The 15,518-nt window shown below is 43.0% G+C and overlaps 1 protein-coding gene across 2 annotated transcripts in view; it reads right to left on the bottom strand.

Annotated features, from left to right (window-relative positions):
- BMS1 (BMS1 ribosome biogenesis factor) overlaps positions 1 to 15,518 on the bottom strand; it is a 166,856-nt gene that overhangs the window by 147,363 nt on the left and 3,975 nt on the right. For both annotated transcript variants that reach the window (XR_013594763.1, XM_078642946.1), the window contains exons 2-4: positions 3,518 to 3,718; positions 2,162 to 2,352; positions 116 to 195 (exon numbers count right to left, since the gene is read on the bottom strand). Coding sequence is in view for 1 of the 2 variants with exons in the window: in XM_078642946.1 (XP_078499072.1) it covers positions 116 to 195; positions 2,162 to 2,352; positions 3,518 to 3,693 (447 nt within the window). In the remaining variant the exon portion in view is untranslated. The remainder of the gene's footprint in view (positions 1 to 115; positions 196 to 2,161; positions 2,353 to 3,517; positions 3,719 to 15,518) is intronic.

Consider the following 15,518-nt stretch of genomic DNA (forward strand, 5'->3'; position numbering starts at 1 on the left):
TCACAAGCATTTTGACTTCACATATGATCTATTTACAGCTGCACTAAAACCCACTCCTTTACTACAGAACCTCCAGTGTAAGCGAATGAAAACTATCCTCTTTTGGCAAGCTTACCAAGTCAGCTACTTTGGCCAAATCAATCATCGTGTTGATGTCGCATCCACACTCGATAATCGTCAACCGGCGCTTTTTGCCTGGAAGAAAAGCAATCACTTGAGTATTATCCCCAATTTTCCCACAAACATTTTTTGCACCGAGCACCAGGTACCCTACGAACTGGGCAAATAGAAGAATTCCAATGCTGGCTTCTGTGAGGCCTGGATGTGAACAATGCATATTTATGAAAGGCAGTAGGACTCCTTCTATGAAGTTAACAACAAATATAGAAGTGGAATGCTCCTGAACAGTACATGCTTCATACTGGACTACTGTCAACATATAGTGAAATAGTCTGGAAGCGACTCAGCCAAAAGGACAAACCAAGTAACCAAACCAGCAAGATTCAAAAAATGTGTATTGAGAGCAAGAAAAAGATCAGAAACCAAACCTCCTTCATTTCACCTCTGAAAAGCTTTAGAGAAGGCAATTTGCCACACTGTGACGCCCAAGTAACCCCCTTGGAACTACATTTAGGAAGTGCTTTATGGCCAGACTTCTCGCAACAGGCCACTTACTCAATCCTCTTTAGAGGTCTTTACTTAGAGTGGTGTGGCTCACTGGTTAGAGGCGGCAGACCCGGAAGCAGAGAACGGCCCGGGACCAGGGTTCAATTCCCGACGCGGCAGGGTCGTGGACCAGGGTCAGCGGACTCGATAATTCTCGCCTCGGTGCCTACTCTAACCAGGGATCACACTCGGCAACTCTGGGCATTAGCTTGCCTCATCTCTACAACGGCCCCCCACATTCGCCGGGGATGCCTGGTTTCACCTTGGAGATACCCAGTAGGGACCATCTCATAGGGATAGCCAGGACGGGTTCCCCAGCGGTCTACAGCGCCACAACGCCTCAGGGCAGCAGTGCGCTTTACAAGACACATACATTTACATTTGCATTACTTTCTCTGTCATGTTATGCCATCCACCTACAGAAAATGAATGGATAAAAACCAATGCAAACAATACCACACAAAAATGAAAGTAATGCATATGTGCCAGTATATTCAGAATTCCCCTCAAAACATACCACTGACTCTCCATACCATCGCCACTCAAGAGCACAGTGCATTCTAATTTCAAGACTAATACAGTTCCCATGAACCTGACTAAGGCCTGCATTGTGAAAAAGCCACTCTAAACAAATTTAATAAATGTCCATTATCTTGTCGCAGATCATAAACCTACTAGAGGCAAGAGACCACAAAATATCAAGAGTTCTGAAATTGCACTTCAAAGGACGACGGCTACTGTTAAAAGAACATGAATGCTGTAACGAACCTGCTCCTGAAACAAAAAATTAGCACAATAGCTAATTTTCCAGACACTACTAATGACTACCAATTTCCTGCAGGTTTTCAAGTAGCACCCACTTTTAACTAGTTGGCACGAAACAACCTGCACTTGTGCATTACTGGCATTTACTTCTCACAAATGTCACATTGTGTCTAAAATTGTACTTAGGTACAATGGGGAAGAATTCAACAACGCATATGAACAAGACCAACAAGAGCCACTGCAACAATCCAGCAAGCTATGTGCCCCAGTGTGTGCAAGTATGCAAAGGGAAGCATGATGGGATGGGACGTTTGTAGGACACTAGAGACACATGAGAAGCGAAGGGTGAGATTTAAAAAGAAAAAGGCTAAAATCTGGATGTAGACTTGAGATGAATATCAGTAGCTACCATCCTGAACGGTCCCGTTCCCAAACATTGCAACACAGCCATCTATAGAGTTTTTCTTTTAACAAATATGCTTAAAATAGTTCATACCAGATACAGAAAATAAAGAACTGGTAGGTAACTATGACATCCATCAAGAAGCATAAAACAAGAACAAATAAATCTCCAGATGCAGGAGGGTTACATACAAAAATGTACATCTATAATCTGTTTTTAGGTTTATGTAAAGATCTTTTACGTATAGAACTTGTTAAGCCAAATACACCTTAACTACTACAAAATGACAGAACTTTACGTTTGCATCACTTTATGATGTGTACTCACCAGACACAATTGTTACTGGTCCCCTGATCTCCGTCAGCTTTTGCTTGGTGAAATTACGCACAAGACATTGTATCAGGGTACTCTTTCCTACTTTTGGAGGACCTACAACAACTACCACAACCGGTGGTGGCTCCAAAGGGGTGCGATCGACCACAGGGATATGATGTTTTTTAGTCTTCAGATCCTGAGTCCTAGAGGTACAGAAAAAAGGAGAAAAGAGACTGTTATTCTGGAACAAAAAATAATCGTTTTCAGGTAAAGTAGTTTTAATTGAACAGAAAGCCAAACAGCTGCATGAGCTAGTCAACAAATTCCAAGAGACATAAGGGTTAACAGCTAATACAAAATATGAACCACAACACATCTGAACTAGCTGCACATCAAAACGTCATCCATGAATAGTTGTTATCTGAAAGTATGAACAGCTTGCAATAATACACGAAATTAAATTCTGGTTTCTTCCAGCTTGACCAACTTATAGAACACAATCCAGGAAATTGTTATAGCCAGGGGAGCGTGTTCACTTTACGCCTCAGTCCAAAGGTTATGTTCAAGTTGGACACCTTCTCCCGGGATACTTTGGCAGGGGGCCATGAGATTGTTATAGAAATTCTGAAGAGTCTGCTCTTCTGTTCAACGTGGACCAGTGGTTAGTTAGTATGCCCTGCACCGACCCGGTCATATTGGATGAGGCACACCAAAGAGGGTAAACACAAAGGATCACAATAATAAAGGAATGGGTGACAGCTAAGGCAGTCATCATCTGGGACCAGTGACTGCAGGCACACATTGTTAGAATATCTACCCTCTTCACAGGGAACACAATATTCAATGAGACATAGGGCCATGCACTCCTTTTATACATTTTAAATCATCAGAATCCCTTTAAAATCTTTTTGTTTCATAATAACTTTTACTGTCTCTTCGATTTAATTTAATTGGAACGTCTCGTAGACAACAGTGACATCTTCATTTAATTTACCTTTCTAGATTTTACTAAGATATTGTTTTATACGAAGGGAAGATCTTATAGGGAGATTTGGGCTGAGTTCTTCTTTAAACCAACTATAACTGATTCGGCAATAGTCAAACTTGTTAATGACTACTCTTCCCAACAGCAATAACATGGTACCAGTCCCATATTAAACTAGTTGTTACAAGTATATTACAACTCTCCGATGATTAATTAGGGTTCTGCTAAACCAAAAAGAAAAAAAATAACCTAAGCTCAAGCCATAATCAAAAACACCCTACATCAGGTCTATTTGAACTCTAAACTGACCCTACATCAGCTCTTGCTGAAAACTACTGATCCTCAGCGCAACCTCTCTTTCTGAGTCAGATCTGCCCCAGTACCTGTGGAAAGTCCTTGCCATGCGCACAGCGGAGTGTACAGCAAAGGCCCGAGGGTTCCTCTTCCGTGCATCTTCTTCGTCCCCCAGTCCAAGGTCTGAATGATGCTTTTTCTTCTTCTTCTCAGCCTTCGGTCCACTGTGCTTCTTACGATGCTTCCTTTGATCTTTTTCCTCCATGTTTGCGGATTTGTAATACTTTGTTCTATAAAATGTTAAGAAAAGTAGTATAAATTTGTACCTAGAACATTTACATAACACATAACAAATCTAAGCAGGTTTTTAGGTCGAGCCTAGTGGCAGCAAGCATACACTACTTGGTCTGCGATACTACTGTAGTAAATGCTGCCTTCGGAAACGTTAATATGCTTGTTAGTCCCTCCTTAGTACGGCCTTGTCTTCATTTGTAACCTCCAATGGCTACTGGCCCCTTTACTGGGTTGTTACACGGGACCTGTTATTTAGTCTGTAAGCCCTATTTACTTTCAGTTTCTCTACTGCAGGCCGGAAATGCGCTGCTTCAGCTGAAACCGCTTGTGTTTTTTTAAGCAGCACGGCTGACCTTGTGTTTATTTTAAGCAGTGCGGATGCCCCCGTAAAGTGGGCGCCTGCTTTCAATCACTTTAACCCGGCATTATCTTGTGTCTGTTTAAACCCCTACCCTAGTAAAATGGATTTAGAAATGATTAGCGAATTAAGTCATACGAAATCCAGGTAGCACATAATCGTGGGCTAATGAGCTGAAGCTGACAACAGCACATCTGTGTTATGTCATCTGCACTAAAGCCACCTGACGGGTTGTTTTCAAAAGCCTGTTTTATTAACACCACCACTACCACCACCAATACAACCAATATCACCAATAACACCACTACCAATACGCCACCAATACCACCACCACCAATACAACCACCGCCAACACCACCACCACTGCCAACACCACCACCACTGCCAATACCACCACCACTGCCAATACCACCACCACTGCCAATACCACCACCACCGCCAATACCACCAACGCCAATACCACCACCACCAATTCTACCACCAATACAACCACCGCCATCACCACCACCAAGACCACCACCACCAATACCACCATAACCAATACAACCAACATCAATACCACAACCAATACCAATACCACAACCAATACCAATGCCACGACCACAACATGGGCACTGTATGAGGCAGGAACTGCAGCCAAGACCATCCCTCTCTCCCTCCATGCCTGCCATAAAGCACAGCCCACCCTGCACCGGAAGGTGAAGCCAGGTCCCTACTACAGCTGGAGAGTTTTTTATTCGGACAAAGACAGCAATGACATTACGTAATGCCATACTGCACACTCAAATCACGGAGAGGGCAGGAAATAGACCCCACCCGGCTCTTCCTCCTGAGCCGCGACAGTGTAATCACAGAGCTAAAGGTGTTGGAGCACTTTATTAGTGTTTATAGCTCAGATCATATGTAACTCACTTCACACTTTGTGTCTGTAATTTAAAACACTTACACATCTTCTTTACTGCACTATTTATCACTACTTTGAAGATGTCGCAGACCGGTCTCTTCCTCTGATATTTACAATCTAACAAGCGGTAAAGAAGGCCCTTTATTGCAATGCAATAGGTCTCTCATTTGCGAGAGTTTAACCCCTTGCGGGCGTCTGAAGGCCCTCGGCCATCCAACGTCACGATGGGCGTGTGCGAAGGATGGCCAGGGGCCATCCGAACTCCGCCCACGCAATAAAATGTCCACACTGCGCGAAAATTCACGCAGCACAGAAATGGTTAAGCTATTAGTAGTGTAAATGGCAATGCCTTTTATTTATGTTTTAAACCCCAAAACATAAATAAAAGGCATAGTCATTTACAATGCCAATAGCTCAAACTTGCGTGAATGAGAGACATATTGCATTGCAAATGCTTTTAGGTCAAGACTAGCAGCAGCGCGCATGACTTGCTCGCTCTGCAAGACTGTTGTAGTAGAGTATGGGAGAGAAGCCGCACCCACTCTCCGCCCATATTTTTCACTGGATTTTGTCATGGTCTTTAGTAAATGCTGCCTTTGGATTCCTTAATAGGCTTGTTAGTCTCTCCTTAGTGAGGCCTAGTCTTCATTTGTAACCTCCCTTGGCTACTGGCCCCCTTACTTCGGTTGTTACACCAAACCTGTTATTTAGTCTGTAAGCACTATTTACTTTATTGAGTTCCTCTTACTGTAGCCGGACATGCGATGCTTCAGCTGAAACCGCTAGTGGTTTTTTAAGCAGTACGGCCACCTCCGTAACACGGGCACCCGCTTTCAATCACTTTAACCTAGCATTATCTTGTGTCTGTTTCAACCACCAAGTAAAATGGATTTAGAAACGATAAGCGAATTAAGTCATGTGAATTCCAGGTAGCACATAATCGTGTGCTAATGGGCTGAAGCTGACAATAGCACATCTGTATTACATCTCACCTGCACAAAAGCCACCTGGCGAGTTATTTTCAAAAGTCAGTTTTATTAACATCACCACCAATACCACCACTACCAATGCCACCACCATTACCAATGCAATCATCAATACTCCCCATCACCACCAATACCACCACCACGATTACCACCACCACCAATACCAACACCACCAATCCAATACCCCCACCAATGCCAATACCAATGCCTCCATCACTACCACCACCACTGATACCACCACCAATACCACCACCAATACAAGCACTAATACCACGCCACCAATACCAACATCACCACCAATACCACCACCACCACCAGTACCACCACCCCCAATACCAATACCACCACCAATACAACCACCTCAGCGCCTCTCGCTCACTAGTAATAGCAGGGGCACTGGACAAGGCCGGAGCTGAGACAATCCCTCCCTCCCGCCATGCCTGCCATAAAGCATAGCCCACCCTTCACCAGGAGGTGAAGCCAGGGCCCTACTACAGCTGGAGTGTTTTTTATTAGGCCAAAGATAGCAATGACATTACGCAATGCCACACTGCACACTCAACTGTCTGTACTTACTGCGGTGCCCGAGCAACCTTGGCCGATGCCCGGTGGAGCTGTCCTATGCAGCTATAGAGGAGTTTGGCTCTGGTTCACCCCTCGGCCGTCACCTACCCAGCCGGACATCAGACATTGTTTTCCTCGCCGATGTGTTTCCTACCTGCATTCCTTACTGCTCTTTACCATTCCCCCTCTACCGTTTCACTCCCCTTAAGAAGTGTGTATGCGCTAATAACTCACATTATTGTGTAATCTCATGTTCTCTTATGTCTATACTTGGCTATGTAATTATGTAACTTGTAACTTGCTGATCCTCATGTAAAGCGCTCTGATACCTCCGGGTCTAGCCAGCGCTATATAAAACTTTACAAATAAATAAATCATGGAGAGGGCAGGAAATATCCTAACTCCCGCTCTTCTTCCTCCTCTTCCAGTGTAATCACACAGCGAAAGGTGTTGGAGTACTTTGTTAGTGTTTATAGCTAGGATCATATGTAACTCTCACTTCACACTTTGTGTCTGTGTAATTTACAACACATACACATCTTGTTCACTGTACTATTTATCACTACTTTGAAGATGTCGCAGGCCGGAGTCTTCATCTGATATTTACAATCTAACAAGCGGTCGAGAAGGCCCTTTATTGCAATGCAATAGGTCTCGGAATTGCACAAGTTTAAGCTATTAGCATTGTAAATGACAATGCCTTTTATTTATGTTTTAAAACATAAATAAAAGTCGTTGTCATTTACAATGCCAATAGCTCAAATCTGTGTGAATGTGAGACCTATTGCATTGCAAATGCTTGTTCTTTAACCTCTTCTCTCAACTCACTGGAGTACTAAAAATTAGAACATGTTTCCAACCAGTAGCTAATCTTAGGTTTAAAGCACAAATGTGAATGCACTTGTTAAATTAGTAGCAATGGGCAGTAGTAGTCGGAACTTGACCAAATACCTCCATACTTCCAATTCCCATATGTAGCTCCCTGTGTTTCGGCACCCCGAGTTCCGGTCCATCATGTCCAGATGTCCAGCAAGCAATTCCCTCGCCCTTCTAGCTTTCAAAATTTCTCTAAACTTGCAATGCCACTGCTGCAAATAACACTAGTTCCTCCATTACCCACTCCTATCCCTATGCATGCTGTTAGGCTGACCACCAAAAGTGCTCTCCAGCAGGACAAGCAAAATATATCCATATTTTGTATGTCTTACTATTGCTTACCAACCACTGCAAGTACTATCTATATATGTGTCATGGTATTGTAAGCTATTTCTATTATATAAAAATGAATAAAAAAATCATACTCTAAATAAAAAAGGCCTATTGATATTTTAAGTCTCCATGTTGATTGTGCTTGTACAATATAATGAACAAAAAAAAAGTCTAACTCAACTTCTCACAGCCAGAAGACAATTCATTCTCCAAACTACCACACTCATACACCCAGTGCATATTACAATATCAAATTACCTATATAAATTAGAGCAGAAAAATAAACTCTGCACAGTCCAATCAATTAGTTCTTAAGCTTAGCAACATTCTTCATAGACTTCATCTGGTAGGCTTACATACATATGCAAATGGTATTTTACCTTTTACCTAACACATCTGAAAATACTTCCTACAGCTGTAATAAAAAAATACCATGATTGCAAAAACCCATAGAAGGAAGGATAAGAGCCTTTTAGGAACCACTCTAAAGAAAAAAGTTTATCATAAGATCTCAAGCAAATTAGTCACAGATTCAGTCCAACTATATCAATTGGGAAGGAGCGGACACTACTAGATGGTTCCATTATGTCCAAAATATTTAAAGAGCCAGAAGGCGCCTTTTCCTTACCCTATATCTATGTATCAGCACGAATCATCAGACTACTAAACAAAACTTCAGCCACAACTACTGAGCTATATATAGGTCCTGTAAACTCACTTAAATACCACTCACAGGAAAAATATGGTTTGTTTATTGGTAGGTTTGAGAGTGGTCTACAAGGCACTGCTACCTGCTTTTCTCTACATAAAATGTTTTGTGTCATCCTCACATGTTTTTTCTACAAGTTGAAATAAGGAACAAATCGTAAATATACTTTCCCAGTCACAGTTAATCTCTAATTGTGAAAACTGCCCAACTTATGTGGTGTACGATACCTTACTCCAAAACACCTCATATTATCATAAAAGATTTTTTTTTACATTTATTCACTGAGCTTCTTGCATAGATGAACTGCAAAACGTATGGTGACTACCACCACAAAATAAGGTGTTGCCACCAGATGAACTCTAGCTACTCTGGTGAGACTGGTGTAGAATGAAGAAGACCTAATGCCGATCTATTCAGCTGAGCTCGAAATCAAGTAAAGTGTCTATCACTGTAGCGTCCCCAGATTGTGGTACCAAATAATAGTAATGAACTTAATTTTGCAAAATAGGCATTGCATAATGAAATCATGATGCACCACCTTAAATTTTACCGAACCTTACAAAGGCTTTATTACTTGCCTGATTAAAACTAACAAGGCACTCAAGTGAGAACTCTAGAGACAGCTAATCCAGTAAATTTTGTAAGAAGCATAAGTAGGTTACCTTTATGATGGTAAGAGTTCTACAGTTGACTCTCCATGCAAAAGAAGGGGAACAATTATTATCAAATTATGCTTGGATCTCTTCACCATAAATATGTTTTGCTATTTCTAGAACGCAAACCTAACCAGGGAGCAACAGAGCGTGCCAAACAATTGGGGTAGTTAGGAGGCTATTTGGCTGATGAATTTCCTCAGATCAGGAATAGGACTGACAGTGGAAGCTGGTGATGAAAGAGGGGTCCCCTTTGGAGATTAGTTCTCAAATGTTTGCTGAAATACAGATGGGATGATGCAGGTCAGCTGAGAGAAGTAGTTCTAAATTCTATACTCACAACCGGAGAAGGCTTGCATCCCATTTTTTCAGCTTTTCATGCCTTTCTACTCTAGGTCCATGTGTTGCACTAGTTCAGGGAGATGTTCATTTTTCTGAAGTTGTATGAGGGGGCAATAATCAACGTTTAGTCACAATGATGTAGCTAGTGGTGTTATGCTAAATGATCAAGTAGCAAGTGCAGAATTTGGCAAGGGAGCAATAACGTTTCATTCATATTGCCTGCCTCCGAGAAATACAAAGAACCAGGCCGGACCAATGGGCTCCTATTGACAGCAACTCAACTTCACTAGCCAATGTCGCAGGGCTTGAAAATGAAGCAGACATGACAGGTCAATGTAGAACAAGCATGGGAAAGAAAGATTTGTTAATGTTTTTTTTTACCTTTAGTAAGAAACTAGCAGATGGGGGATGCTCGTCAATGGAGAAAGGATGTTACTCCAGAATATGAATAAGGACACTGCTAATAATAGGTTGGAGATTGTGATGTTTGTTTCAAGGAGGTAGGCCTTTATCCTGGTATGTGCTGCAGGTAATAAATTATGGTTTGTTTTCTTGGACATGTAAATCACAAAAGAAAAGGCTGAGTCAGTGCTGAATCAGAGTGATTTCGCATTTGCAGTAAATCCTGGTGTTGATTTTTCCAGTTTCATATTGAAGAGAAAACCTGGTGCTAGGACAAGGTCTTGGTTGGGCTTGGATTTAGGTTCAGGCTTGAGTGACGAAGAGACAATATTTGAGGCACTCAGACCTCTTTTTTTATTGAGACCTTCACTGTCAACTAATGTAGATTATAAACTAGCTGTTTTTCTCTCAATTAGACAGGTAGGTACTTAACTCTTAAAGTCATCAGCATACATCAGACATCCAAGATCAAATTAATTTACTCCAGGTGGATAGCACTACGCCAGCATCAAATCATGTTTAGCTGCCAACTCAAGTCAAAGAGTTAGAGGCAGAGATAATACAGTTTCAGTCTGTTCTCGTTTTAAGTCCAGTGACTGAACTCTCCCTGGGCCTTTTTTTAATAGCACAGAGGAACAAGTTTGGGGCATAATTCTCAGACATACAGAAGCCTGTATCAATTCCCAATTATTTTAGCTTAACCAAAAGAATACTTTTTGGTTGACTGAATCAAAGAGTTGTTGTGAGAGACTGGCCTGGTATATGATGTACACTTATGTAAGTGGATACCCAGTACCAGTGCAGATAACCTTTATGGTGATTTAGGAGGTCTTAGATAACCATAGAAAGCTCTCTAGGTGGTAGCTGCGGAGAGCAGCCCTCAGGCTTAGTCCAAAAGAAGTGTAAAGCTGCTTGTTTTACCAGAATGCTATCTTATAGGTATAGATTAAATGAATTAAGAACCACACAAGTTAATTATAAAAATATGTATTATATAAGGCTCACTAACACATTTTAATATCTCCTACCCAGAATTATGAACAATGCACATAATATTTTCCATAGAAATCACGTAAATAGCACAGAATACACAGTGAACCCGGGGGGGGGGGGACCAAACCATATATTAAGAAAGTGGTATAAGAACTACGACTCATGTAAAGACAATGTCTAGAGGACGTAGGAGTGCCGAGCCACCAAGGTGAGTGACTAGGAACCCCACGGAGATCATTTGTAGTGTGGGAACACGACAGAGTTCTCCTTACAAATCAATGTGTAAGTCGCGGTGGCAATTTTAAAGAAAGAAGGAGCCTTCCCAGTGAACCCTGAAGAAACCATGTGAAAGGCAGAAGGTTAGAGAGCCCCACCCCCCCCGATACCCTAGTACCCACGTTACCTGCACCAGGGAACCCAGGTGCATAGGTGTGAAGTAGTGGAGGACTTCAGAAAATTGCCACTGCCGGAGAAGGAGAAAGTGTCAGGTGGAATCCGAAGTTGGATTCTAGTTGAGAGGTACCTGCAAGCAGATAGGACAGAGTCTATGTCACTCAGGAGTGACCCATAGACCTGGAATACTAATTCCCACTGATGTCTGGTGTTGCAGGAGAGTCGAGGGTGACCTTGACTCTGCAGCTGTGAGGACCAGGCGTCGCTGAGGAAGACCAGGAGGGGTGCATGAGCTGTATGTTGCACAGGCAATGCAGCAGACTGAAAAAGGGAACGAAGTCGAACCCAAACGAAGTCCAGGGTGCCCAGACGGTAGAAGTTGAAGTGGTGTCTGAATTGAATTGTGTCCAATGACGAATCTCGGAACCCACCCACAGGAAGCCCTCAAGTACCCTGGGGAAAGGGTAGGGATGATTCAAGGTTCCCTCCCTGGGGAGGGAGTGGACAGTGGGGAGGATACACCCATGTCCTCTGTCCAGTTTTGCACCAGAGCGGGAGCCAACGGGTCCCAGAGCTGGTTTGAACCGAGCGATGCAAGGAGGCACCAAATGTGCCCCTCATGCAGATCGAGTGGCGCTGGCATGCGCACCCACCCGGCCCAATACACTAAATCTTGTCTGGGAGGTGACCACACCTCCCTGTGACAGGATACCTATTGTTCTGCATTCCCCTGCTCGAGCCTGGCTCAGCAGCAGGAGGGCAGAATTGTGTCTCTGGTCAACAGCAACCATGTTGTGTTGTCTGGGTCTACAAGACTGGTACCAGGAGCACTGACAGCGTAACAGAGGCACGTTCTGGTGCTTGGAAACACCAGGCTCACCTTCACTCTATCCCACAGTAAAAGTGACATATCTTTCTTGGACCTAAGCATTAAACATAAGGATGGCCTGTTGTTCACCACCCTTTTCCGTAAACCTACGGAAAGAAATACCTTGCTTAGCTATCATAGCTCCCACCCCAGGGCACTCAAGGACAGTCTGCCTTTTTCTCAATTCCTTAGACTGAGGACGAATTGCTTCCAGAAAGTTGATTTCTTTCTGGAGGCAAATACTTTGTCTGAGAAATTACAACACAGGGGCTATCCACGCCGCCTGGTGAGAAACGCAACGAAGAGGGCATGGTACTGCCCCGTGAGACATTGTTAGAATCCAAACCCAAAGAATCCACTGACAAACTTGTATGTGTAACCACCTTCTCTCCCATTTCCAACAGAGTTTGTAAAACCATAAAAAAGAATTGGCATATCATCAACGCAGGAACGTTGGACTTTGAAAGACCAATGTTTGCTTTCAAGAAAAATAAAAGTTTGAGGGACCAACTTGTTAGGGCTGCAATGCCTACCATAACATCTTCAAATGTAACACTCTTTGACCATTGGGAGTTGCCCCCTGTGAAGGGTCATCACAAGTGTGGTTCCTGTATTGTTTGTTCATTTTGCATTGAGGGTAAGGAATTCGTCTTTGAGAATGTAAGGAGTGAGCATGGCACATTCACAAATTGTAATAGCTGTAATGTGATCTACGCTATTTTTTGTCCCTGTAATAAAATCTACGTGGGACAGACAACGCAGAAAATAAAACTACGGATTTCACAGCACCGCAGTCGAATTCGGTGCAAGACAGCAAATGCCCCACTTGTCGAACATTTTACCGAGAAAGGGCATAATGAGAATGATGTATGTTGGACAGTGATAAATCAGGTCATACTCCCGCCCAGGGGAGGTGACCTTACAAGACTGCTCAACAAAGAGGAATTAAAATGGATACTGAGAACGGACAGTCTCAACACCGGACTTAACCTCCAGGAAGATTGGACCAATCTGGTCTAACCTATCACTGTGTGTTTATCGACCTTGCTTCTCATTTTTTCATTTTTCCAATTTCTGCAATTGTTTCATTTTTTCATTTTCATTTTCCCAAGTCAATCTGCAGTTTTATTATAATGTACCAAAGTGATTGTAAATTGATGATCGTAGGTTGCTATGTTTTCACTCACGAGCACCATTGTCACTTTCACCCACCCGTTGGGTGCACATTCCCTCTTCAAGATGGCCGCCGCACTCCCGAGCACTACCTAGTCTTGTAGCCCCTTTTCACTGTCCTTGACATCCCTCCAGACTCACAAAACAGGGCGCGTGGCTACCGCCTCCCGCAAACACCATCCAGCTCGCATTGCCGAGAATGGCCTGATACCGACTAAACCGGTAAGTCTCCTCACGCTGACTTAGTCTCTCCTTGCCTGTTACTCGGGCACTGATCACAACCTTGACGGTTTGCCTTAATTTTAGGTACCGTTCCATTCCAATTGATTGGTCCCCATCGCGGCGACCCCATATATCTTGACCCTCTGCCAAGTATCTTATGGTGAGCCTTCTTGTTTTTTCACTGCGCCGTTATATGTCTTCACAGCGCCGTCCCTACAAGGGATTCCACTTTGTTCCCACCTGGAAACCGCCGGGCACGGGGCACTTCAAACCCCTTTGTATATCAAATCACGGACCCTTACCGCTCCGGACATCGGCAACCAGGATACATCCTACCTGATAGGGTACGATCACGGTAGTTCCCCGCTCACTGGGAATTAACCTTCTTATCTCACGCTACGGACCCACAAATAGGCACAATTATAGGTCGCCACGTCTTCTCCTGCCTTGTACACGCACTCAGCTCGTCACCTGAATATGACCTTGACCTATTTTAATCACAGCCTTGCACCTAATGTCACGTAGATAACATGACATTGTTTTAAAGTTCTAAAGCTTTCCCTCTCCCATTCCTTTTAGGTTCTTGAGGCTTGTAATTATTAGGCACTTATTAAACTGTCTTGATGATGATCCCTTTGATTCAAAAAGTGGGATCGAAACGCCGTCGACTTAATTGTGTGTCATATACTATGTGAATATAATATGTACCTTGTCGTTGTAATGGCGCATCTTGAAAACATTTGTTCATATTATGATTCAAAGAACAATTTTTGCTTTTTTGCCTAAAAGCCCTTTCTGTGCACTTTGATTGTACTAAAGTGTTTTGTGTGTTTAAATGTGGTACAGGCTTGTACCCCACAACGAGAGAGTGTTGAAGGATATTCTCCATTTATTCTTTTGAATTGATTAAAGGATTGTGACCACTGTCCGGCTGGACAAGTCATTCGAATACAGGTTCCATTGTGTCTGTATTTATCTAGAGACTTATTTAATGTTGCATGGGACCACTGTTGTTCTCATAATGGAAACATACCGTCACACTGTTTACAGTGTGGAGGTATGATTCCAACATGTTTGATACCAACATGATAGGATTCATTGCAGCCAGATTTGAGATGGTTGTCGCGTAATTACGTGGTGCCCTTCTATATGGTATATGGCTGTTTCACTTATAACCAGGGAGAATGGACTCTGTAGGCTATAAGGGTGACCTGCTCATGCAGGGGCACCCTCACATTTGGAACCAACCATCCTGCCTTCAGGATTGCAAAGGCCTGCTGTAGGGGTGACTTATAGGTTTTAAGTGCAGCGACCCTAGATATAGGAAACCTATATCTTTCGTAAGTGGTGCTAGCACAAGCTTATATGGGCTGCAATGGCAGGCCTGTAGTTACAGTTTGAATGGTCTCCCATGGGTGGAATAATACATGCTTCAGCCCATGGGGGAACTCTGGGGTATCTATGCCTTGTGTACCTTAGTACCATATACTAGGGACTGACAAGGGTACCTCAGTATCCAACCTAGGATGCATACAAGTACTTGACATAACAATCTGAGGGAGAAAGCATAGAGACTGGGGTTCCGATTAGCAGGATCACAGTCAGACTAGTCAAAAACAGCTTAGCACCAGGCAAAAAGTGGGGGTAACCATAAAAGCAGATCCTACGTCCCTACAGTTGTAATGACAGACTCATGTTACATTTGAATACAAATATGCAAAAGCAAACAAGATCAAAGATGTCCAGTGCATTGAACAAAACATGTTAGAGGGGACCAGAGCACCTGAAATGGCCCATTCAATAAGAAGTTGCACTAAAATAATACCAAGATAAAGAGGTGCATTGGTAACAGCAAATGATGCCCCTAGCAAGAAAAGCGTGTGTGTGTGCGGCTCCTCATCAACTAGCAGGAAAATACTAGGGTAAAAGAACAAGAACACCATGTATAGTAAGAGCCACGTGGACCTATTGGCCATCATGTTATTTATTCAAGAAGCAATTCTTTCATGTTCATCTTGAT

This window comes from Lissotriton helveticus, chromosome 5_1, assembly GCF_964261635.1.
Source record: "Lissotriton helveticus chromosome 5_1, aLisHel1.1, whole genome shotgun sequence".
Lineage (NCBI taxonomy): Eukaryota > Metazoa > Chordata > Amphibia > Caudata > Salamandridae > Lissotriton > Lissotriton helveticus.